Source organism: Drosophila virilis, chromosome 3, assembly GCF_030788295.1.
Source record: "Drosophila virilis strain 15010-1051.87 chromosome 3, Dvir_AGI_RSII-ME, whole genome shotgun sequence".
NCBI classification, from domain to species: domain Eukaryota; kingdom Metazoa; phylum Arthropoda; class Insecta; order Diptera; family Drosophilidae; genus Drosophila; species Drosophila virilis.
In genome coordinates this window covers 4851515-4877011 of record NC_091545.1, presented here as the reverse complement: position 1 = coordinate 4877011, position 25497 = coordinate 4851515, and the positions used below count along the sequence as shown (strand labels likewise).

Sequence of the window (25497 nt, the reverse complement as noted above, 5' to 3'; positions counted from 1 at the left end):
ATGTCAACCGATTTCTCGACCTTTTGAAATGTTTTTGTCACCACGTTAAATACTTATGAAATGCACAAACTGTCTGCCTGACAACTACTGGAATTGCTTTTTAAGTATGTACAAACATTTCAGTAATCACTTGTCCCCATCGCCAAGTGCATAAAAGGACAGCTGATGGGGCAGGGTGTTGGGGGCGGTATCGGTGGATGTGGCAGGAACTGGGGGCAGCTGCATACGAACGTTGAGTTAATTGGCCGCGCATTTCGTAGCCTAGTTAAATGTGTAGATTACACACATTATTATTATGAAATATGTACCATAATTATGGGCACTTTGGGCTGTGCGCCGCGTTTGAGAGTCTGGGGGCCAACCTCTTAATAGTCGCTCGCAAAGCCTTATGTAATTTCCGAGACTCTCTGTCTTGGCCAGAGTCAGAGTCAGCGTCAGCGTCAGCAACAGCCTAGTTACTAGCCAGCCCTTCCGTGCAGCGCCATATATTGACAATGCGGCGTCTCTGGCTTGGCGACAACGTCGCGACATCGCAAAAGCTGTCGATGAGGCTGACGATGAAGACGACGATGATGTTGCATCTTCCGTCACCCGTCGCCCGTCACCCGTCGCCCGTCTTACGTCTGGCAGCTCTGCGTCTGTGGCTCCTGTTTTCCTCATGCCAATTTATTTATGGTGCTGTACAAGTTTTTACGCACTCAAGTGCTCTGAGACTAATTGGGCACGAAACGCAATCAAAGTGACGACGATGAGGACGAGAACGGAGCTGGCCAGGAGCAGAGCCAGACACAGAGCAGAGCTCTACAAAAAGCCCAGCGAGTGGCGTGTCCCAGGTTCGAATCGTATCGCGAATCGATTGACTTGAACTTTATAACGCTGATGAGGCTTTGATTTGTGGCCAGCTCTCCAGCTTCAGTCTCATGTGTCCAGGTCCAGAGCAACTGTTTAGCCACATACTCAGCGTAGTCCGCCTTCTCGTACTTGTGGCAAAATAGTTGGGCCATGTTCTACACAATTATCTGTTATTATCGAGAGTTTTCAGTGGTTCACTGCTTTCTGCTTCTGCTTCTTGTGTTTTTTTTTTTTGTTCTGCTTTTTTTCTGCGACAATGACATCTCTTTGTTAACTGCCCCTCTCTGCCCACGCCGCTGCCCTTTGGTGCAACCGTTTAGGCCAATTCTTAAAAATAGCAGCTGCCTCTGGAGATGCAATTGCTGCTCCATCCAGTCGCTAGATCGATCTGCTGCCGAGGGAGAACACGTGTCTCTGGGCGCGAGTGTAAAGGCCAGCAGCTGACATTGTTTGACATGGATGGAAACATTGCTGCGACCAGAGAAGCATTTGTGGCGGAAAGGAAAGCGGGTCCTAATTTACAAAAGAAATCCCAGATCAGTTTCATAATTTATGATTTTTTTATAATTATTAGAAGGAAACTTTAACGGTTTAATAAAAAGAAACTGAGCGGAAAGCTCACAAAAAATAGAAATTTACTTTAATTATGCGAAAATTAGTTTTAAAGTTTGTCAATTTTTCCTTCCATTTGTTTTGCGTGTTTGCTTCCTGGATTTCTTTATAAATTCCTTACAAGTTGATAACGCTATTTTCCTATATTTATCTTATCGATTATTATGTGAAATTTGCAAGCCAATAAACGATCAGCAATCGTCTCTATGCGATTTACAGGTCGATTGATAGGAAAGAAAAGGTTCGGAATGAAAAGCTCAGATAGGTCTCTTCTTGTGTTTCTTCACTGGACTAGCCCTAGTATGGAAATCATGTTATACAAGAACTTAAATAACAACTTCCATATAATCTTAATGCCTGAAAGAGTTTAACAGAGTAGTTTACCCAATCTTTCGACCAAGAGCTAATGCAGTCTGGCCTAAGAGTGGGACTTGCAACCCTTACTATAAGCCAAGATTGAGTTAAACCATCGTAATGTTGTTATCTAACTATTTTAAAGTCATGCATAGATAACATGAGCTTTTTAAGCTAAATATTGTTTATTCAGTTGATTTACCACATCATCAGATTAGATTTAAATGAATGTTCATTTATTTTACCAACCTTTGCTCTATAATTCCCAACCAGTTCCTTGGCACATCAAAGCAAAGTAAGCAAAGCTGAAAGCACACAGTTCTCTGCAATATTGGCAAGTGCTTCGGCTAAGTTTTTATTTGCCCAAATATTAAAAAAAAAAAAAAGGCAACCTAGAATCTTAGGCGAAAGGCATTAGCCAATAATTGTTTCTGCTTATAAAACTTGACCTACGATTGATAAACTGCACAAGTTATGCCAAAAGAAAAAACAAAGAAGCTAAATAAAGGGGAAACTTATGAATATTATTACAATTTGGATAATTGCCCTGGCGCGTCGCGGATCGAACCCGAAAAACTTGAAGGGCTCCGCTGGAAACCGTTCGATGCGATCGATTTTAGGGTCAGGCCGAATCGCAAAAACGGGACAACTTGAAAGGATCGCAGAACCCGCGGACGTTAACGTGGACTTGTGCCACAATATTTTGGGGCAATGATTTACGAGCTGTTTCGTTGGTATGACGAAAATTGTCTGGCGCTGTGGCAGACACAAGAGACAGAGGCTAATCGCGGAGCGGGAGGGGCAGGCACAAATCAATAAATTTTATTCCTCGACTCTTGCACTTGATTATAAAGCCCGGGCCTGATAATGCGCAGCTCTTGACCAAGCTCTGAGTGCAATTTGGCGCTGATTGTTGTTTATTAGATGATTTCAATTTCCTGTTGACCTTGTCGAAGTTCGACAAAGTCTGCCCAACCCCAATTGTCGCGAGTTTGCTGCAGGGTTTGAACCAGTGCCTCGCCTTTAAATAGGTGCTTGAAGTCCGGGCTCGACATTTGCTTGCCACTTTTCATGTAAGCCTTTTAAGCCTAGACGAGACTTGAAAGAAAGTATAGTTTTAGTACATGTTTCTCTAGCTCTGTGCAGGGTTTGAACCAGTGCCTCGTCTTTAGGTTCAAATCATGTTTTCCCAATATATGAGCCTTGGCTCATCCCACTTTTTCAGTTTGTTAAATAGAATATGTAAGCTGGAATCTTAGAACTTGGGAGCCTAGATGAGATATTTCCGTTTCTCTAGTTCTGTTTAGGGTTTGAACTAGTGTCTGGCCTTTTATTTTGAACCAGGCTTAATAGCAAAATGTAATTTATTATATTTTCTCTTTTTTCGATATTCGTTAGTTTAGAAAAATATCTTACAAATATTGAAACAATAAATCCGGGTTAGAACCGGCTTGCAGCCTCCCATGGGTGCCTTTCAAACCTAGTTAAATATTGAAGGCAAAAACAAAAACGTTAAAATATGATTTTCTTTTGTCCATTCCAGATACCGCGAGGATGCGCTTTGCTGGGGCGACAGGTGAGCTTTCTGCCACGCCGCGGGCCACATTTATCGGCTAATTTAATTTATTTAGAAAATGTCAACTTTTTCCCAACGCGCTCACTAATCGAATATTCAACAGATTCCCGAAGCTAAATGCATTTCTGTATCTGTATCTTTAACTCTCCCTCTCTCCCTCACTCTCTCTCTCAACCTCTCTCTTTCTCTCTGTTCACAGAAAGTCCATGGAGGAGATCGGAGCCGCTCAGTCCTCGGTGAATGCGCGGTAAGTGTTAATGTTACCGTAAACGATTCTGCAAGTCTCTGCCCCTGCCCCTGCCCCTACCCCAGCCGCTGTCCATCTGCCCCGTTTGGCAGCGCCACTTGGCGACGCATTTGTTAGCATAAAATTATTGAATGCCAGGCAAAGACGTCGCCAACGTCGCCGCCAGACGTCAAAGGCGCATGTCGCATCTATGAGATACTCGGACTCAGACTCAGATACGGACTCAGACTCTTCTTGTAGTTGTATCTGCAGCTTAGCAGAAACCGTTGCTGTCAACATTAATGTGTTGATCTAACTGCAGGTGCCACAACTATGTGTCCTAGCTTGCCTTGAATTACGATTAAAGAGAAATTTTGTACCAGTTCTTCTTCATATTTCATCTTTATTTTCAAGATTTAATAATTAATTGATATAAATCTAAATATGCCAATAACTCGGTTATGCTCAAAGATACGACGCTGAAATTTGGTATACATGCTCTTTAGACTCTTATCGTCTCACATGTCAAATTTAAGGTGAATCGCTCGAGAGTTTCATAAACTTCTCAAATGTTGTCTGGTTGGGGAAGTGTATTATGAATGCGGCTAAGCTGAACGGTTGCGCTTCCCAGTCGCTGCTGCTGCTGCTGTCAGTTGATGCTGTTGCTGCTGCTGTTTGTCTGTTGTCTTGTTCTCGTTGTTATGACATTTTACATTTTTAATGGGAATTCTCACATAAAAAGTACAAATATCAGACTAATTGGATTTATCTCGAGGCTGTCGCGCGTTGTCACACTCTTTTTGCCATGCCTGGCTACTTGCCGGAAGATGTTGCACGCATCAAACGATTCAGCATCAGCTCTAAACATATTCTGCCGACTCGATTCTGTGCAACTTTTCTAGCCGGGCTCAGCTTGTTGGCAATTAGCACAGCCCGGCCGGGCGATCAAGGGGTACGACAGCTGTTGGGCTGATGCATGCACCCAGCGGCACAGTCCCAATTCCAGCCCAAAGGCATCTTTCCAATGAATCGATCAACAACAACAACAACAAAAACCAGGACAACGACAACAATGTCGCAATGAGGCAAAGTTGCATTGCTTAAATTGATTTCTGCAATTAATCGAACAACGCAAATGACAAACTGAAAGCCAACAAAATCAACTCACAAAAAAAATACAATAACAACAAACAAACAAGCTCCCCTGCCTCCACCTGTCCCCTCTACCCGCCACTCTGGCATGCCGGGAATGCACTTTGCTCCCGAACACGCTTCAGGACAAGCTGAAGGCGGCCCCAGTCGCTGTTTCCTTGCAGCGTTTCTTTTTTTTTTCTTCAGTTTTTTTCCAATTCATCCTTCGATTTTTCTCCATTTTTTTGTACGTCCAACTGTCACGGTCACGACTGCGGGCTGTTGACTCTGCGCTCATATCACAGTGATTCGCAGGTTCATTTTATTTGTGACTACAATTTCATGGACCAAAAACATATTTATATAAGTAATTTTTACATTAAATTCTTGTCAAGATTGGGAGCTAGAAGCTGCGCTTGGGAATCAGGACTGCAAAAGCATCAGGGCTGCAACGGAAACAGGGCTGCAATAGAATTGGGGCGTAACACATTCAGGGCTACAACAGAATCAGGGCTGCCAAAAAAAGGAAGGTCAGCAAAGTTGTTGGTACTTTATGCAGGATCTTCTTTATTTTTTCGGCCATACTCAATCCCCGTTCAATTTAAATGCAATTAGACAAATCAATATTTTGGCAACTGTTTTAAGCGATCTCGGCCCAGTGTGCAGCTGTTTCTGGGCTGGACAACCCCATTGCCAATCGCGTCGTCTTCTTCTGGACTAGATTTACCGAGTTCTTTCGGTAGGTGCAAGAATATTAATTAATAATTCCGATCACAACTGCGCACTTTGTGTCGCCGCAGTTGGCGGCTACGGTTCGGCATGCGAATTATTTGCTAAATACCAGAAAAGTGAACGATAAACAAGCAGATCGCCGCGTACAGAGGCGTTCCAAGAGGGAGGATAGTTGTACGTGAGGAGGGGACATGGGGGCAGATGTGGGGCAAGCAACACTTGACAGCTCCAGTTTGTTTTGGCTTTCGAGCTTTGGAGCTAATTTATGGCTCAAATAACGGCGAGTAAACGGAGTCAACGATCGACGATCGACGATCGCTTTCAATTGATCAGTTTAAGTGGCAGATATAATAAAATATATATATATATATATATGTATATATATAATATACTGCACAACAATTAAAGTTGATTTGCTGTTTTTGAAAGTTAAATCTAGCTTGGAATGCGTTAAATGCGATGTTTAGCTAAACTGAAATCAAGATATTATAGAATAGGAATTTCAGTGTTAAATAAGTGTTTATGCTTATTAATTGGCAGCTGTCAGTGTTGTCTAATTCAATTAGACAGCGGGAATTCATGCCAAATATTAGCATATTAATATAGTTATTTAGTAACAAGGAGTAAAGCAAAGAAACTTTGCACTTTTAAATGATCTCTTCGTATAATCATTTTTCGCATGTTATTTCTACCAAATATCTCGAATATTAGCAAGCATTAAAACTTCACTATAAACCAAAAATATTAATTAGTTAATAGTAAAACAGTACAATAAAAGTGTCTGCATTAATTTGTATTCAAAAATACTACACTTCACTTTCCAAACGAGAATTCTATTCCAAAAAATAAGATCACAAGATCACATCCTGTTTATATTTGAATTTATAGCAATGCTTTGCCCCTGCCACAAATCTCCATTGAAATGGAAACCCTTTCCACAAGTCCGGCCTGCTGATCCTTCAAGGAAGACCCCAAAGTCCAACTAATTCATTTCAAGTGATCTTCAAGCTGATCTTGCAGTTCATCATCTGGTTAAATAAAAATTATTACGCCCCAGAGCCAGGGGCTGGGGCAGGGGCAGGGGCAGAGGCAACACTTTGAGGGGGCATCTACCATATATGCATTTCTCCAGAAGCACGCACAGTTTGATAAAAATCTGGCTCTCAGCTCCCGGAGCTGAAATGTCTCCAATTTCCAGCCGAATGCCGTCTCGCTCGCACACTCGAACTCTGCGCTCTTTTATTGCTTAATCGTTTGTTTGGGTTTGTTTGTGGTTTGTTGTTCTTTGTGAATTATGAATCGTTTTGTGTTTCGATTGTGTAACAGGGCACAAGAACAGTTATGGTACCTTTCACAGCGCCATAAAATGCTCGCCTGCCAGATCCTACACGCTGATAATCCGCATTTCTCTGCTACTCGAAGTCACCGAAAAACGAGATAGAAGAAAGGAAAAAAGAAGCAAACGTTAAAAAACGAATCATCTTGTTGTGTTATTTTATCACCTGTGTCAGTTTTATTGCTTTCTCCTGTGGGCTGCTGTCCAGAGCAAAAAGATCGTGACAGATCAGCGATCGCGCCTAGTTTATTGCTTCCTCTGAGCAACTGGGTTCTCAACTGGAACTGGAACTAGAAATGTTGACTGCATCCTTGAGCAGGTTTTTTATTTGTAGATGTAAGCAAGGGAATAGATTTATCGATAAGTTTATCGATTTGTTTAGGACTCTTAACATCAACTAGAACTGCAAAAGAAACATTTGATTCCGGCAACTGGAACTGAAACAAGTAATAAAGTAAAGTGCATGCTTGGGCAGGGTTTGTTGTTTTTGATTTATCGAACTGTTTTTCGATAAGTCTATCGATTAATTTGGGAAGACACAAATCAAAACTAGAACTAGAACCTGTAGCTAAATGCTTTTTAAACAAAAACTGTTTTATCGATAAATCAGTCTATCGACGTACCCATCGATACTTAAGCGTTCGATAAATTTATCGAACAAGCTAAATGATGTTGGCAAACGCCAAGTTCGTTCGTTTGTTTGTTTTGATTTTCGCAAATCACGTTGCCCGCTTCTGGGCCGTTGGCTATTTGAAATGGATGCCTCGTGTGTCCGAGAAAACGTGATGGATAACTGGCAAGTGGCGCCTCTCTTGACCAGCTCACTCACTTGGCGCTTCTTCCTGTCTGTGTGTCTGTGATAGAGCGGGAGAGGGGTGTGGGGGCGGCTGCCAACTGATTAGAGGGAAGCACTTGCATACGTGCCGGCCACAAGCGACCGGCCCCATTCATAAAGTCATGCAACAATTGGCAGCCGGAGCGAACGGCTCCTGACTGGAATACACATTTCATGTGCGATATATATATATTATTATTTTAGCCGGCGCGTTTTTCAAAAACCAAAACAGAAACTGAAACCGAAACCGAAACCGAGACCGAAATGAAAACTCAAACTCATGTCCAATAGGTCCATCAACAGCCGCAGCACGCACTCGGCCGGGCACACGCACCTTTATATGGCCAGGCCGCAGTTGCTCAGACTCTTGACTCTACAGCTCGGGATACAGTATGCGCGAGGGGAAGGGGAAGGGGCCGTGTGGGCGCCTCGCACGCATCGTTGCACGTTCACGTCTGCTTCCACGTCCACGTCCGAGTCCACGTCCGAGTCCACGTCCATGGCCATTGTCCTCGAGGTATCATCATCCGCACGCAACAATTTCCGACCTACGCTGCACGCTCGGCTCCAGCTCCGTCAGGCGAATTGCCAATGTCTGGCCGCTGTCTGCACGTGGATTTCGATTTCGATTTGTGGAATCGTCTGCTAACCGGAAGCGCAGCCGTTCACGTTCGATTTTTATGGCAAACGGGAACGGGCCGAATGGGCAGCTGGCGTTGAATTTTAGTTCCTCATTCATTGTCTACGCCTTCACCTAAACACACACACACAGGCACGCACGCCCACTGGCATAGCGCCACCCACGCACCCCGCCCACTCCCCCGCGACTGGCACTTGGCACGTCTCCTTTTTAAAATTCACAATTGCCGCCAGCGAAGCGTAATTGTGGGAGAATTCGCTACGCCAACTTGTCTGCCACTCTACACCCTCTGCCCCCTCTCTCCACCCATCTCCCACTCTCTGCCACTCTCTTTTAACTCTGCAACTGGTCTCAAGAAATCGATCACGTTTCTACACATGTTTCACTAACGTTACGTTGCGCTTACGTAATTTCTGAAGCACAGCTACGAGGACGTGGCACAAACACAAGCACAAAAGCGAAAAGTGCAAGTCATTGATTGGCTGCTCCAATTGGAGAAGGCACAAACAATCGATAACAAAGGCACTTGCAAAGATTCAAGAAAATGCTCCAATTATCGATTAGTTGCAATGTAATTATTGACTAAAATTTATATAGATAAATATTGAAATATTTTTAGATAAAGTTAATTTAACAAACTCATCGATGGTTTCCTGTGGATTTTGAGATAACTTTTTTCGGTAACCATATTATTTTTGCTCTTTTGAAAATACTTATAATCAACCATAGCTACCTTCATAGGCCAATAGGAAAAGCGCCTTCAACATAATTTCGAAAAAGGAAATGTTTTTACATATACACAAATTCCAACAAAACTTAAATTGAAAGAAGGAATTTGTTTCTTAAATTCAAAATTGAATTCGTGACTTAGGAAATAACTAATCGTATAAAAAGACACATCGTAAGATATTTTTCATGAAAACCTTTTGATCTTAGAAACCTTTTGAAACAAGAATTTCGCTTTCTGGTTTAGAAAATGTTTAATTATTTGTCAGGATTGCGGAAGTATTGACATTTATACTGAACATTACATAATATATTTAATTTGATCAATTTATGAGCATATTTAATTTATTATAATAAAAATATCTATGTATATTTGTACACAATCACGAAAAGGTATTCGTTCTGCCAAATTTAGCCGTTACTTAACACTCTTTATTTCCACTATGCACACTGGATGCCGGTTGTAACTGTTTGTGGCTGGGCTGAGAACAAAATGGCCGACGAGAGACTTTCACATTTCGTGTTGGCCCATTGATGAAATTAAACAATTTCTGGGATTGCTTGAAAATGATTATAAACGCATAAAAACCAGGCGCAAAAGTAAAATTCAAGCCGCTCGCTGTCGATGTGCGAGGACGGAATAATAAAAAGCACCTTCCCTCCGCCCAGCCGATTTGCTGGCCAGCGCAAAATCCTGGCCCAGCTACCTGTGTCTCGCCCCGCCGAGCACGCACGCAGAAAGGGCTCGTAACAGACGCTGCTCCTGGCCAGGCTCGGTCGCTGGCTCCAACTCCGAACTTTGCGGCTCAGTTTTATTTTTTTTTTGGTTGGCTTTGTGCCTGCTCCACCATTGGCATCTTGTCATTGGCATTTCGGTCACATACACAAACACACATAAAAAGCGAACGACAGACAACAAAACTCCCACACGAGCGCATACAGCAGGCGAGAGAGAGAGAGAGAGAGAGAGAGTGAGAAAGAGAGAGCGATAGAGAGACAAACAGCCGAAAGAGCCGCTAAACAAATTCCCAAATGTGTAAAGAAGTAAACTAATTGCTGCGCGTGACGCAGCCCCAACGAAAACTGTGGATACCAGCTAAGCAGTATATAAAAGAGTGAGAGAAAGAGCCAACGTGTCGGCACTCCAAGCCAGTGCATGCGAGTGCGTGCGTGTGAGCGAGCGAGCAGGCGAAACCAGTTTTAGTTTACAATACAAACGTCTGCACGTACACATAAGCGCACACACACCAGCATAAACATACAAAGGCAGCTGTGCTGCTTTGCTCAGTGCATGAGGCACGCTCTCGCTCGCACGCATTGCTGTGCTCATTTGGTATGCGCGCTATGTTGATTCCGATTCGACGGCAGTCACGTCCCGCCCATTTGCACGCACACACACACACACACACACGCACACACACACACACACAACACCCACACTAGCGGCGCTGACTACGACGACGGCGAAACGAGAGAGCTTGCGGCGAATTGGAGCGTGAGGCTGCTTAAAATGCTACTGGTGCGCCCTGTACATGACCAGGCGCTGTGTCAGGTGCACACACACACACACACACACACACACACGCACGCACACTGGCGCCGCTGCTGCTCACGTTCGTTGGCTCGCTCGTTGCTCGTCGCTTCGGCTGCTTCGTGTCGAGTCAAAGATGTCACCCCCAAAATATAGTCTAGCTGTGTGCGTGACTCTCTCTTGCGCTCAGTGTGCGTGCGTGTGTGTGTGTTGTATGTGTGAGGGGGTCTATGGACAGCGCTGCCTTTTTTTGCCTTACTTTGGTTTTGTTCGTGACGTGAACGTGACTCTGAATTATTCTGCACGTATTCGTCGCCCGCAACGGACGTACTACGTAAACACAACTCTCGTAACGCGCGCCGCAGTTCTAGTTCGTCAGCTTCTGCTGTTGCTGTTGCTGTTGCTGCTGCTTCCTCTTCTGCTTCTTTTACGTTACTTTCAACGCCGTTTTGCTGCAGTTTTCACGTACGCTGCCCGGCCGTGCAACTGTAGCCGTACGTATCCGTATCCGTGTGCCTCTCTACGTGTGCGTGCGTGTCTGTGTGCGCCACCCTGTGCGTGCGTAATTGGCGCCCATTTGTTTGCAGGCCGCGACGCGACGACTATCAGCCACGGCTCCAGCTCCAGTTCGAACTCCTCCGGCTGCGACTCCGGCCCCAAAACTCAATCGCGCCAACGGTACCAGAGCCCGTCCGGCCATTCAGTTGCCAGCTGCAATTGCGTCAGCGACGTGCCGAACTCTGCTGACGTGCGAATTAACTGGCCGCCAAGTCGATCGCACGCTAATTTGAATGCCAATCGAAGCTGCGCGCCTGACGGACAGACAGTCGACGTTAGTTTTACGTGCGTATTGCGCCCACGCGTCTACGTGCGTGTGTGTGTGTGTGTGTGTGTGTATGTGTGTCCGGGTCCAAGGATAATTGAAGACAGCAACTGACACGTACGCGTGCTCCAATTTGCCAGACAGACAACAACACGCCGCAAAAAGGATGCGTCGTTGACCTCCTGCCAGCCGGCTGCGTGTGTGTATATCTGTTTCAGTGTGTGTGTGTGTGTGTGTGTGTGTGTGTAAGAGAGAGTGTTAAGTGTGCCAAAACAAAACAAAGCCAACGCATCCAGTGCAATACAGATCTATTGAAAATGTGCCACAGTGCTAATTAAGCAAGTTTGAGTGTTACGTTAATCAGACAAAACCCGTTCGAGGACTAAAATGTTGCCCTATCAGGCGGTGGCCATGGACTATGCCGGCTATCAGCGGCAGCCGACGCCGGGTCATCCCGGCAGCCACATGGTCGGCTCGCTGGGCATGTCAGCGGTGCCCTTTAGCCACTCGTGGATGGTGCCCACACAGGATCTGTGCGGCATGCCGCCATACAACAAAATGCCCAATCAACATCAGCCGGGCGCGCCAGGAATGCACGCTCAACAGCAACCCATCGAACCGGGGTTAGTTGACACGGGGTAAATTACAAAGCATATACAAATACATACTACATTTACAAATCGAGTGCTTAACTAGTGCCATAGTGTTGTAAAATGTTGCATGGATGACGGGAATTTACAGAGTTTACGTCTTGAAATCAAGCCATAAATCGCAGATTTCTTGTGGTATTTTGGACTAGAAGTAAATCCAGGCTTTTTTTATATCATAGCTCGAGACTTGCAACAAAGTTCGTATTTTAAAGATTCTTCTGTGTCAGAAATCTTTCCCAACACATTTAGTTTGTTTTTATTGTGGAATATGTTATTAAGTATCTATCGAAAAACTTATCTTTGATCTCCTCCAAGCTAACTTCATCTTGAGTAAGCCATCTTTTGAGTCCCAATCTGAGGTCCCATTTTAGTACCAACTCGAGCATTATTTTGTCTACTAAAACTGTTTGTATATTATAAAAAAATGTAAATGACAAATGAAATATTGGCATGACATCTATAAATAGCATCTATTTCGTATTCATTTTAAACTAAAAATTCTCTTGCATTTAATGTTAACATATTGCACGCATGGAAATATGCTTAAAAGAGGAAAGTAAGTGTTATTCTTGCTTATCAAAGATTCGTAATCTTTAATCTTGCTATTATTTATTATAAATAATTAAGCATTAAAAAGTATGCTAGAAACTTCTTGGGAACAATCCCTTCAACCAACTTCTTCGCTATGATAATACTTAGTTTCCCTATGCTATATTGTGTTTCCAATCATCTAAGTTTTGGACTTACTTTAAAGCTATTATTACGCCAATTTCAAATCATTTTATTTGTTTGGATTTCTATTCTTTTGACTTTTAATGCTAGGAATGTTTTAGAATTATAAATGGATTAAATAGCTTTTGGGAAATGCCTTACTCTTTTCATGCTTTCTATATGAATACTTCTTGTTTTCTTTCAATTTTGCATACCCTGTTTATATTCCATTTACCACTGACCTTACGAGCTCAACGCATTTTACATTTTTTTAAAATTCGTGCCAAAACCATCCAGAAGTTACATTTATCTGTTATCTAGTTTGTTTTCGCTACTTTTAATTGGACCCAATTTGAAATCATTTTTACGACTATTTCGAATAATTTTATTTGGTTTTTCCCGTTTTCCACGAACTGTGATTACATAATGTCAGTCAGCTAGAGTTACAGTTATCCCGCTGTGTTGTGTGTTTGGCAACAAAGCAAACGACTTGAAGTAACTGATAAAGCCATAACGGTACTTCTCACAGCCCATAAACAATGGCCCGAAACAATCTTATCCTTTTATGATGACAGTTTTTTCTGTGCGAGTGTGTGTGCGCGAGTGTGTGTGTGAAAGGAAAACAAAAAGAAAAATAGCTCAACTATTTTCTCCCATCTTACCCTTATCGTGATCTGGTCTGGTTGATTGGCAAAAAGCAAAAAAAACCGCAGTAGCGCACATAAGATCATGTAATCCGCTTAGGTTCTTAATTCGCCAGCGCATTAAGACTTTAATCAAATGACAATATTGTGCCCCTAAATACCCGAAACTCTGCCTTTCCCAGCAAATCAAGTGGAAGTGCAGCTAATACAAGCAAAACAATCGAGCGCAGCTTTCACACAGACACAGCTCACGCATTAGAAAGCTTTGACGAGCGCTGCAGGCGCCTAACGTAGAACTTTCAAAGCTCACCAATACAGCGAAAACGTTCGCCTCGTTCCGTTTCTCATTTTCGCTAATGACGTGCAATTTACACGCCAAATTGCAGCCCCCGTTTGTGTTTTTTGTGCGAAATTAAAAACGAGCAGAAAAATCATTTATCAAGGCGACACCTTGGCGTTTGCGCGCCGTGACAAATGTGAAGGGAATTTTTTGCACTTCCTTCGGGCTAATTTGAATGGCATTGATATTGAATGCGGCAAAGATTGATGCTTCTCTCTGCAATAATGTAATTCGCTCGACGTGTGGCAAATTGGCTAACAAAATTGTATTTAGTCAGAGTCGAACAGTTCCATTTCTATAGGTTCTTTGAACTACAAGTTTATAAGAAAAACTCAGGTACTTTTAATCTTTAAGCATAATTTCAACACAACAACAACAACAACAACAACAAGTTGAGATTTAACAAACTAATTAAAAATGTTGTTGGGATATAAAAGAGGCCAGAAACTGGCTTGGCCCGTGGCAGACGCATGTTGTACGGGTTTCCATACGCGCTCTTTACGCCGGTTTCATTTTAATTATCAAAAATATTTTTATAACCAAACGACGTTGAGCACAGATAAACATCAGAGCATTGAGAGCAGACTGCAGAAATCCCCAGCCCCAGCCACAGACACAGACGCAGACACAGAAATCGTGGAGCGCAGAAGCCGCTTCGACTTTAATAAAGTTACACAAAACGAGGCTCGAGCTTGTGATGAGCGCATTTACAGATGCCCCACAGACATTAAAATAAATGTAAAAGGCCACAAAATGTACAAAATGAACAAACGCGCAGCCGAGAGCCAGCTAAAAGATCATTTAGGCAATGGGCGTGCCTCAAATACCCTGCACTTGGCAGCGAGTGTTGAGTAACATTCTATTAAACAGAAACCAGTGCTGAAGAGCTTTGGTTGCTTGAAACTATGGAACAAACTTTCTCAGAAAAATCTCTTAGATCTCTGGACTCTGAAAGTCCTTATTGTATATCAAATTGTTGAACCTTGGTCAATATATGAATTTTATCATAGAACTATCTTAGTAATTGTTATCATCTATTGAAATTCTTGATAATTCAAGTATATATATAAATTAATTCAATAGATGTGCTTAGTTTAAATGCATCAAAAAACATTGTTTGCGACATTTTGAACCAGATACCTCAAGTCATTTTCAAAAACCTCAAATCTCTTGTAAATATCAATAAGTCCTCTTTATGTTAGGGTATACAATTTCACTGCAAACGCACAAAAACAAAAACAACAACAAGACAAAGACGAAAAAGCCCGACGACAACGAAAGATGACAACAAACTTAAATTATGAACGCTTAAAGCCAAGTTTCTGGCGAAGATGATGGGCCAGTTGATAATAGCAACAGATCCAGCGGCTGGCTTTGAGACCCGCGCTGCTCGCTTGCAACAGTTGCGCAGCTGCTGAATGAAAAGTCTGTGCATTAAGGGAACTTAGATCGAATCAGTATCAGCAGAGCGGCATCTGCGAGACGAGCTACATAAAAGTGAGCCAAGTGGCAAGTAGGGTAAGAGGGTCGCGGGGGGCAAGCTATGTTAGGATATGAAACAAACCGAATACAGATACAGATACAGATACAGATACAGATACAGATACAGATACAGATACAGATACAGATACAGATACAGATACAGATACAGATACAGATACAGATACAGATACAGATACAGATACAGATACAGATACAGATACAGATACAGATACAGATACAGATACAGATACAGATACAGATACAGATACAGATACAGATACAGATACAGATACAGATACAGATACAGATACAGATACAGATACAGATACAGATACAGATACATCTCTAGACACATCTACAGATACATCTCTAGATACATCTACAGATACAGATACAGATACAGATACATCTCTAGATACATCTACAGATACAGATCTAGATACATCTCTTCATACATTTATAGATATAAATACATTTACATATACAAAAGCATATTCACTTTAGGATACATGTACATATGAAGCGACACTTACAGATACAAATGCATGTTCATTCAAAGATACTGATACAAATGCAACTACAGATACAGATACAAACACAAACATCGACTGCAAACAGTTTGGACAATTGGACAAAGGAAAGTCTGTAGCGCATTGAAAATGAGCCTCAATTTTTCTAGCTGTATAGAATAAGAGAATAAGATATATATGGTATATAGAGAGATCCATTGAGATCGTGTGAGAACTATTGTGAGACACCACGAAAGAGACACCCCGACTCCCAGATAGCAACTCGTCCGTTGAAAGACTGACAAATGGCTGGCAATTAGTTTGGATCTGACACCATTTCGTCACAATGCCGCGTGGGCAGACGGCAGACGGCAGACGGTCCCAGGGCCAAACAAATTGCCAAATTGACAGCTCGGCGGACGACAGGTGAGAGATCCGCTGCCGCTCTAGAGGATCTCTGGCCTAGTCTTGGCTCTGCCATTCGTCAGTGTCTACTTATTACTATTGCCCATATATCAATATTTATTTTGTTGCTTGGCTAATCTCTGTTCCGTTTGTTGCAGCATTCTGGAGCTGCGCAAGGAGAAGTCAAGGGATGCGGCACGCTCGAGGCGCGGCAAGGAGAACTATGAGTTCTATGAGCTGGCCAAAATGCTGCCCCTGCCGGCGGCCATAACCAGCCAATTGGACAAGGCCTCCATTATAAGACTGACCATTAGCTATTTGAAATTGAGAGACTTTTCCGGACACGGCGATCCGCCATGGACGCGCGAGGCGTCCAGCAGCAGCAAGCTAAAGAGTGAGTACCAATAAAACCACATCATTTCAAAATAAATAATAATATATCATAATAAAATTAAATAATAAATATAAGCTACGCAGATATTTAAATATTAAGTTAAGTCCCTGATTGCATCCTTTAAATAGTCCGAAAAGTTCCTTTTAAGATCAGCAGAAGAGTTTTTTCTTTTCTATTTCTGTAAGTTTTGTTTTGTTTTAGTTTTGCATATTATGTTAATTAAAATATCTTTAATGCCCGGCTAAAATAGTTCAGGCATTACCAGTTGCTTCTTCGACCTGTCAGCTGGTTGACATGCTTATCGGACACTTTAGTCGGGCCGCGACTGTCAGTGCAAAGTGAAATTTCATTGCTCATTTGCATACGCGTGGGCGGCCATATTGGACGCCATTGTTGCGGCGAGCGTGTATGTTGAGAGAGGTTGGGGGAAGGGAGGGGAGGGGAAGGAATGAGCGAATGAGCAATAAAACCGAAAGCAGGAAACACATTTGCCTACATTTTACAGTCGCGGCCAGCCGCTTAGGTTCAGTGAAATCAAAATTTGTCAACTTTTCTATGCCAAAAAAAAAAAAAAAAAAAAACAAAAAACCAAAGCAAAATATGCGCGCGCACCTTAAAAATTGTTGAAGCCAGCAAATTAATTGGCTTTACTTTTATTTTGGGCTTTTGCTTATGGCCCGCGCAGCGAGAACAGCGGGCGGGGAGAAGCGAGAAGCGCCATTGACGTTGGGGGCCGCGCGATTTGTCAATTTGCATAAAATATCGCTATTAAGCGCAGTTTATTGTTTATTTGCTGCGCATGCGCAGCCATTTTTGTTTTGTTTTTTTTTTTGGCTGTCTCTCCTTTTATTTGTTTTTATTTTCTTATTAAATTTGCTGGGGCATTTTTATTGTCAGTGCCGTTTGTCAAAGCTGTCATTGTGGAATTTCAGAAGGCCAATCCAACTAGACAGCCCCACAGTCCAACAGTCCCACAGTCCAGGCACACTTTGGTCATCTGTCAATCTGGCCCATTAGGCAGTTTTCGTTCGAACTGGAATATTGGTAGAAAATCATAGATGATTAACCCCAAGCGCAGGCAGTTATTGCAGCTTTCACAATGATTCCCGATTTGGCAGAAAGACATTTGGCCCCAAAGCACTAATGGCCCAATAACTGATTATAGTCGTAATTGCACAATGTGTCTTCAAAATGAAAGCTTGGTAAAGCTAGAATTCCATATTGGCTCACTTTAGACGCTAAATCGATTAAAATTATAATAGCATGATTCCCAGTCAAGTAAGACCCCACATAATTGGCTTAGTTATGAAGAAGTTGGAGAAGTAATAATATAAGATAAAAGTTATGAGTGAACATCTTGAAGTAGCTAAAAGATATTAGATGCAAACCTTAAATAGCAGAAGATAAAATATAAAAGATAAAGCATTTAAGATGTAGGAGCTCATCTTAAAGCAGAACTAACCCGATTTCTAGCATTAAATGAATTAACTCGAAAATTCTTAAGCTTCGCAAATGCTTAAAAAATCGAACACTCAAAGCAAAATCTTGGCCCGACTTTGCCAACTGGCCAGACAAATGGTAAACATTGCCAATTGCCAGTTGCCAATGGCCATTGCCACGTCATGCTTCACGCATCGCTGGCCACTTCGACGACGACATCGGCGTGCAGTTATTGTCACGTCAAAAGCATTCCAAGCCCAGACGACAGTTGGAGCCCAGCTCAAGGTGCGCTGCCAAGAGACAGGCTGGAGTGGCGGCAGGGTGTAGAGGCGGGGCCATGGCTGGCCGGGCACAAAGGCAATGGCAGCTGGCCGAGTCGAGAAAGGTAGACGGGGCCACACTAAAAAGTAATCCAAAAGCAATGGGGCGTCAAAGTGTGGAGAGGGGGGGGGGGGGTGTGGCAGGGCGTTCAATTGGATTATTATGCGTAACTAAAACCCAAAAAGGCAGCAACAAGCTGCGGGCAATAAAAAGCACTTCAATTTGACCCACAGAAAGCCAAAAAAATAAATAAAAAACGCTCGACAAAAAAATATATTATTAAAGCGTGGGGCGGGGGAAGGTCATTAAAGCCACAGTTGTTATGCTGAGCTGCCCCGCCCTTGTCCCTCCCCCCAGCCAGCGCACACACATATGGCCAGCGGAAGCGGAAACTGTTTGCCAAGTTGGCCAGCCAGCGAAATCGCTGGGGATTTGCGCACACAAAACGGGCAACGGGCAACGGGCAACGGGCAACGGGCATTGGGAATGGGTTCGCACTTGGATTTGGACTTTGCCTTCGACTTGGGCTCGGGCGATTGGCACTTGTGCGAATTATGACCTGAGGCTGGGTCAGTACTGAGCGGGGGTGTTGCTTGTGGCCCGCCCATAATCGTAAAATTCTATAATTGAATTAAATAAATATGCTTCGTATGGGCAGCAGCTGAGAAAATATTGGCTGGCCTCTCATATTTATGATGCTCCGTGGTTCTCCACAGGAATTATTGGATTGTTTTTTCGAGAGGGGGCAGAGCATCATTTATGTGTGTTTTCGGTCAGCAATATCTGCTTTATCGACGGAGTTTAACATGATTATGGTATGCCACACGAATTGCAGACTATTTAGCTTAAGAAACTAAATACAAGACAGGCATCTATTCTTTAACTAGCCATATAAAACGCCTATTTATTTTTAATTACACTCAAAAGGCTGGAAAATAGTTGAAAATTCTGTGGGTATCTTATCCGATCTGCTTTCTAATGTTTTCTGTGTTCATACAAGAGAGATTTTCCTTGAGAACAAAGCTTCCGCTTAAAAAGCTGATGGATAGCATATTAAAAGATTCACCAACACGAGCGGAAAATGTGTGGAATTAGGGTTTTGTGATTTTCAATTCCAAAAGACATTATTTTAAAAAAAAATAGTTTCCTAAATTCAAAAATTCATTTTATGGCATATTTTTTAAATTAAATAAATATAAATGGTGCATTCCTGCTAGTCCAGGCTTTGTTTTGAATATTGAAATAAAATGAAATAATGGTCCTAAGAGCATCTAGACTTCGGTCTGTTGCAGCACACCCTTTGTATACTCTACTTTCTATTGTCAACTTTGTTCGTTTTACCCATTCATTCGACTTTAACTGAACCACTTTGCATTCCCCTGTTGTCTTCCAGGTGCAGCCATTCGACGCAGTCCCGCCGTTGATTTGTTCGAGCAACATCAGGGCACCCACATACTGCAGGTAAGCAGCGATAGAGAGAGCGAAAGAGAGAGAGAGAGAGAGAGAGAGAGGAAAAGGGAGACAGCTGCACTGGCAGCCATCTTTTGCCGAGCCCATGCTTATGCAAATATTTGTAAATGGAATTTCCATTTTATTCTCTGCAGTCGCTGGATGGCTTCGCCTTGGCGGTGGCAGCGGATGGCCGCTTCCTGTACATATCGGAAACGGTGTCCATCTACCTGGGTCTGTCGCAGGTGGAGATGACGGGCAGCAGCATATTCGACTATATACATCAGGCGGATCATGCGGAAATTGCCGACCAGCTGGGTCTCAGTCTGACCAGCGGTGCGGGCGGTGGAGGCGGCGGCGGCGGCGGTGGAGGCGGTGGTGCTGGCAGCGTCAGCGGTGCTGCCGGCCTGGCCTCACCCACATCGGGCGCTTCGGATGATGGCAGCGGCACACACGGTACGAACAATCCTGACGGTGAGTCGAGTCCGAGTCGCAAATCACACGCAAATCCTGGGCATCCTGGGCGTCCGGCAGCATCAAGTCTGCTTGAAGAATCTCTTGTCTAACCCTGGAATTCGTTTTCTTTTTGCAGTGGCCGCCTCCATGACGCAGGCTTCGACCAGCGGCTACAAGGGCTACGATCGCAGCTTCTGCATACGCATGAAGTCTACCCTAACCAAGCGTGGCTGCCACTTCAAGTCCTCCGGCTATCGGGTGAGTTTTGTCAAGGCAAAAAAAAAAAAAAATAACGTGTATTTTTACTGCCAAGTTCCCCCAAACGTTGCCCGTGTAGTCTAGTGTGCGACGTTTCCGTAGTGTATTCCAGCACGGTTTATCTTTTATTTATATTTTATTTTAGTTTTTTTTTTATTTTATATTTTATACGATTTGGTTACGAGTTTTGGTTTGTTTTTGGTTACAAGTAGAGCTGCTAACACCTAGATTTGTTCTGTCCGGTTTTTGTGGGGCGTTCGCTTTCCATGTAGACTAACCGTTCTTTGGTTGACAAAATTGTCTCTGTAAGCATTTGTTGTGCATTCTGTTTACACAAATTACCATCCCATCCACTGCTTATCTACAGGCCAGCGATGCAACCAGCAATTGCAACGGTAGCAATAACAATGGTAAAAATGTTAAGAATCCGGCCTCAAACTATTCGGTACGTATCAATTGAAATCAGTACAAAAACGCAAGGCAAAACAAATTTCAATTAAAACTATAAAAGAAAAAAATAATAAAAAAATAAAATAGTTTATTTCAATTTTTGTTTTTTATTAAATAAGCAAACAATTTCGGCCACATTTCGTTAAGGCAATGCAAAACTGATTTTAGATTGATCAGTATCGAATATATATATATATATACATATATATGCATATATACAGTCTACAGTCAGCTACAACAATACGAAACGCAACGCATCCAGGCTTCATACAGCGCGCAGCATTCGCCATGTGCGAGCTTTTCAATTGCCTTTGCCTTGGTATTAGTGAGCTTTCAAAAGCTGCTGCACTTGGCATACGGCGGACGCATCGTGCGCTCGTACGTGTGCTCTGTCTGTGTGAAAGCTCGACTTAGCATTGGCAAATGCTGTGATAGATTATTTTTTCTTTTAGGCCTTAAGCGCAGCTGCAATGTGGGGCCTCTGAGTTCTAATCCGTCGTCCTTGTCTTGTTGCCTTTGCAGGTCGTGCTGCTGCTGTGCAAGCTGCGACCGCAGTACACCTTCTCGCATACACGCAAATCGCAGCCCCCGCTGCTGGGCATGGTCGCCTTGGCGATTGCCCTGCCGCCGCCGTCGGTGCACGAGATACGCCTGGAGTGCGACATGTTTGTGACGCGCGTCAACTTTGACCTGCGCGTCGCGCACTGCGAGCCCAGGTGGGTCAATTAACACACAGAATGAATGAGCTTTTACTAAAGTGTTAGTCTGTTTGCCTTGCAGAGTATCCGATTTGCTGGACTATACGCCCGAGGATCTGGTCAACAAGAGCCTCTACTCGCTGTGCCATGCCGAGGACGCCAATCGCCTGCGCAAGAGCCACACAGATCGTAAGTCCAAACTATCAAGAGCCACAATTGAGCTCCATGCTCATGCCCAGCTTCTCTTCCAGTGATCGAGAAGGGTCAGGTGCTGACCGGCTACTATCGACTGATGAACAAGAGCGGCGGCTACACCTGGCTGCAGACCTGCGCCACGGTCGTCTGCAGCACCAAAAACGCCGACGAGCAGAACATCATCTGCGTCAACTATGTCATAAGGTGAGCTTTTGGAAAGGTTAATCCCGGCAGCCAACTAAGTAAATATTACTGTTGCCCTTTTAGCAATCGGGAGAACGAGAATCTCATACTGGACTGCTGCCAGCTGGAGCCGAGCGTGGACAGCATCAAGCACGAGGAGGGCCTGGGCAATGACAAGAGCAGCGGTTCGCCCGGCGGCGATGCGGCCGGCGAGGGCAATGCGCATCTCAGCGCGGGCGACATGAAGCTGGGCCTCAGCTCGCCCAAGACCCTGGCCGACCCGGAGGGCCATACGCAGCGCAGCGGACGCGGACGCAATGCATCGGCGCACGGCAGCAATCTGAACAGCCTGGCGCTGATCAAGGACAGCCCCACGCCGCTGGGCGTCGAGGTGGAGGGCGTGCTGCCCGCGACGGTGGCCACGCCCGTGCCAACGCCAGCGCCCGCGCCCACAACAACAACGACGGCAACAACAACCAAGCGAAAGCGCAAGAGCAAGGCAACGCAGCAGGCCGAGGAGCAGCAGCAGCAGGCGGATCTGCAGCAGCAGGTGGATCAGCAGCAGCAGCAGCAGCCGCTGAGCAAGCTGCCGGCGCTGGAGCAGCCTCACAGAGATGCACAGCAGCCGCGCAGCCGGCTGCCCAGCATGGTGGACGAGCAGCCCGCGGGCGCGGACTCCGCGGTCAAGGATCTGGAGCATGCCATGTCCAAGCATCTGCCGTCGCCCAGCGCCAACCAGCCCAGCACAGACTTCAGCGCGGATGCCCTGATCAAGCATCAGCAGCATCAGGTGCAGCAGCAACAGCAACAGCAGCAGCAGCAGCAGCAGCTGCAGCATGATCCCAACGAGAAGAGCAGCACCATCCAGTGGATAGGCACGCCCTATCAGCAGCCGGCGCCCATGCCGGCCACCGCGCTGCTGCGGCAGCTCTACGCCAATCGGGAGAGCGTCATCCGGGCCACAGCTCGCCAGACGCCAACGGGCGTCTTCTATGGAGAGCAGCAGGGCGGGCCGCTGCCGACGCCGCCGGGCAGCGAGTCCTCCTATGAGAATCAATATCTGCAGCTGCATTCGGCGGCTGCGGCCGCCTCGGTGACGCATGCGGGCGGCCAGAAGGCGCCCGGTGGCAACTCCACAGACGCCTTCACCAATCTGGTGTCCACCTACGGCGGCTATCACAGCTCCATTGACTACCACAACGCGATGACGCCGCCCAGCTCGGTGTCGCCGCGCGACAGCAACAACTCGGCCAAGGCGCCCGCCGCAGCCGCTCCGCCGCCCGGCCTGCTCGTGGGCAGCAATGGGGGCTACGACTATGCGGATTCGCTGCGCGGCCAATATGCCACGCCCGTGGATGGAGGTGCGCCCGCCGCCTCGCTGCCGCTGAAGCCGCAGGCCTATACCGCCGGGATGCATCCGCATGCGACGACCACAACGGAGGGCGGCGTCACCTACAGCAATCTTGACCAGCCGCAGTACTTTGCGCCCCACTCGAGCTTCCATCTGTACCACAAGGGCAGCCCGGCGAGCGCCTGGTACTCGACGCCCTCCTAGGCGCGGCATGACCAGGCAGCCTTCGAGCTGCCCGCTTGCCAGCAAAGGCAGCAGCAGCAGCAGCAGGAGCAGCAGCAGCGCGAGGAGTTGGCGCAGCATCAGTCGCAGGAACGTTGGGACTTTGTTGGCGCACTGGGCAAGGTGGCGCGCATGTTCTTCAATGCGCGCAAGGGCAATCACTAGACAGGGAACGTGGAAGGGATGAAGCTGGAGCTAAGCGAAGCCAGATACCATTTAATAAAGAAAGTGTGGCCGGGATTGGGTGGGAGGATTAAGACAAAAACTGATACGCTGGAATAAGCCACAAAACATCAAAGCTTCATTTTGAGGGAAAAAGTAGGAGGGATCCAGGCCCTAGTGGAGAGCACAAGCTCTTGGGGATCAGGCAACTTCTGTGAGGCGCAAACCAACAGGGATTCAACTCCCACTCAGAGACATAAGCTGACATGGATCAAAGCCCTTTCCTAGTGCAAACTAGCAAGGATCAATGCTCCACTCAAGGCTCTTCTCCTTTAATGGCAAACTAGTTAGGATCTACGTCTCCTTTTGGAGCACAAGCTAGCAGGCATCAAGCCCTGCTCTGGCGTGCAAGTAAGGATCAAGCCCATACTCTGAGGAACAAACTAGCAGGGATCAAAGCTCCACTTTGAAGCGCAGGCCAGCAGGTAACAAAGCCCCCCTTAAATCCCAAAACTAACTAGAATCAAAGTCCCACACTAATCCAAACTATCAGGGATCCCTACTCTGAAACCTTGAAAGGCTCCACTTTAAAGCGCAAAACTAAACGAGTTCGAAGTCCCACTGATCTCGATCAAGCTCCCATTTGGTGCCACAAACTAGCTAAGATTAGGCCCCCCTCGAGTGCAGACAAGACCCCCCCCCTAGTGAAAACTAGCAGGGATCGATTTCCCACTCTGACTCTCACCTCGCTGCAAAATGTACATAGAAAATTCTAAAAAAAAAAAGGCAAGAAAAACTCAACATTAATTTTCTAAAAAAAAAAAAAAAGAAGTACTCTAAATTTGTTTAGCAATTTTTTATTAAATATTTGGCTCAAATGCGAATGTTAAAACATTAAATGTTGTTAAATATTATGTAAGCTTGTAAATTATAAAATAATATTAACAAAACAAAAAAAAACAACAAATAACTCACACGACAAAACCCATTGAAATTCAATTTAAAATACTCGGCAAATATGCAATTATCGAAAATTAAAATTAAATTTAAATTAGAGAAGACTTGGATAGTGTGCCAGCAACAAGAAGAAGAACAAGCACAACGCGAACAACAATATAAAAATAAATAATTAATAATAATATGCATAAATTAAACATAGTTCTAGCATTTAATTCAAATCGCAGCACGCTCGTAATGAAATCAAAATGCTTATGCACTAATTCTAATTGTTATTAATTATTTAAATTAATTGTACATTTTTACCAACTACAACTATCGTATATATATATATATATATATAGCTATATATATGGATACAGTTAGTGCTAAAAGTATGATTAATATTTAACATTTTTACAACATATCAAATGCTTCCTCCTCTAGATTACGATTACGTATTCAACTTAATTTTTTAAAAACAAAAAAATCAACTCTATTTCTTGAATTCAATTAGTTTTACTTCAAATAAAGTATATATATATATATATATATATGTATATATGCCTCTAAGAGTTCCCCTCTACGAGTTCTGCTTACGTATTTTTGTGTTACGTTTTTTGCCTAAACTTAAACAAATTTAAAATAATAATAATTGCATATGTTTATGTAAAATACTTAAAGCAAGTCTATCACATTTTTAGCTATTAAATGTAATTTAAATTTTGTATAAATCAATTCAAATACGTTTTCCATAAAAAGGCTTAAATATTAAATATGATGATAAACACATACAAATCGAATTTTAATAGCTGAGCACAGTTACACTCAGAGAAAATTTGGTTACGCAGAGAATTCATGTAGAGT

General features: G+C 44.2%; 1 protein-coding gene and 1 long non-coding RNA gene across 12 annotated transcripts in view; one reads left to right on the top strand and one right to left on the bottom strand.

Annotated features, from left to right (window-relative positions):
• Positions 1-25102, top strand: part of trh (PAS domain-containing protein trachealess) — a 69182-nt gene extending 44080 nt beyond the window's left edge. The window contains exons 2-12 of one of the 10 annotated variants that reach the window (XM_070207960.1): positions 3362-3394; positions 3594-3641; positions 16274-16509; positions 19664-19731; positions 19875-20193; positions 20312-20433; positions 20801-20878; positions 21406-21599; positions 21664-21770; positions 21833-21980; positions 22044-25102. In XM_070207960.1, coding sequence (XP_070064061.1) covers positions 3362-3394; positions 3594-3641; positions 16274-16509; positions 19664-19731; positions 19875-20193; positions 20312-20433; positions 20801-20878; positions 21406-21599; positions 21664-21770; positions 21833-21980; positions 22044-23514 — 2824 coding nt within the window. In that variant the 3' untranslated portion in view covers positions 23515-25102. Of the gene's footprint in view, positions 1-3361; positions 3395-3593; positions 3642-10766; positions 12013-16273; positions 16510-19663; positions 19732-19874; positions 20194-20311; positions 20434-20800; positions 20879-21405; positions 21600-21663; positions 21771-21832; positions 21981-22043 lie in introns of those variants that run through there. The other 9 variants (XM_015175447.3, XM_032434749.2, XM_070207961.1 and 6 more) reach the window with 9 other exon arrangements.
• LOC116650613 (uncharacterized) lies at positions 6249-8788 on the bottom strand. Of its 2 annotated transcripts, none has more exons than XR_011416471.1 (3): positions 7443-8788; positions 6986-7256; positions 6249-6895 (listed from the first exon to the last, which is right to left on the bottom strand). It is a non-coding gene; the product is annotated as an uncharacterized lncRNA (long non-coding RNA). The 2 variants fall into 2 exon arrangements; XR_004303619.2 differs by having other exon boundaries at positions 8701-8776.
• Positions 25103-25497: the final 395 nt, after the last annotated feature.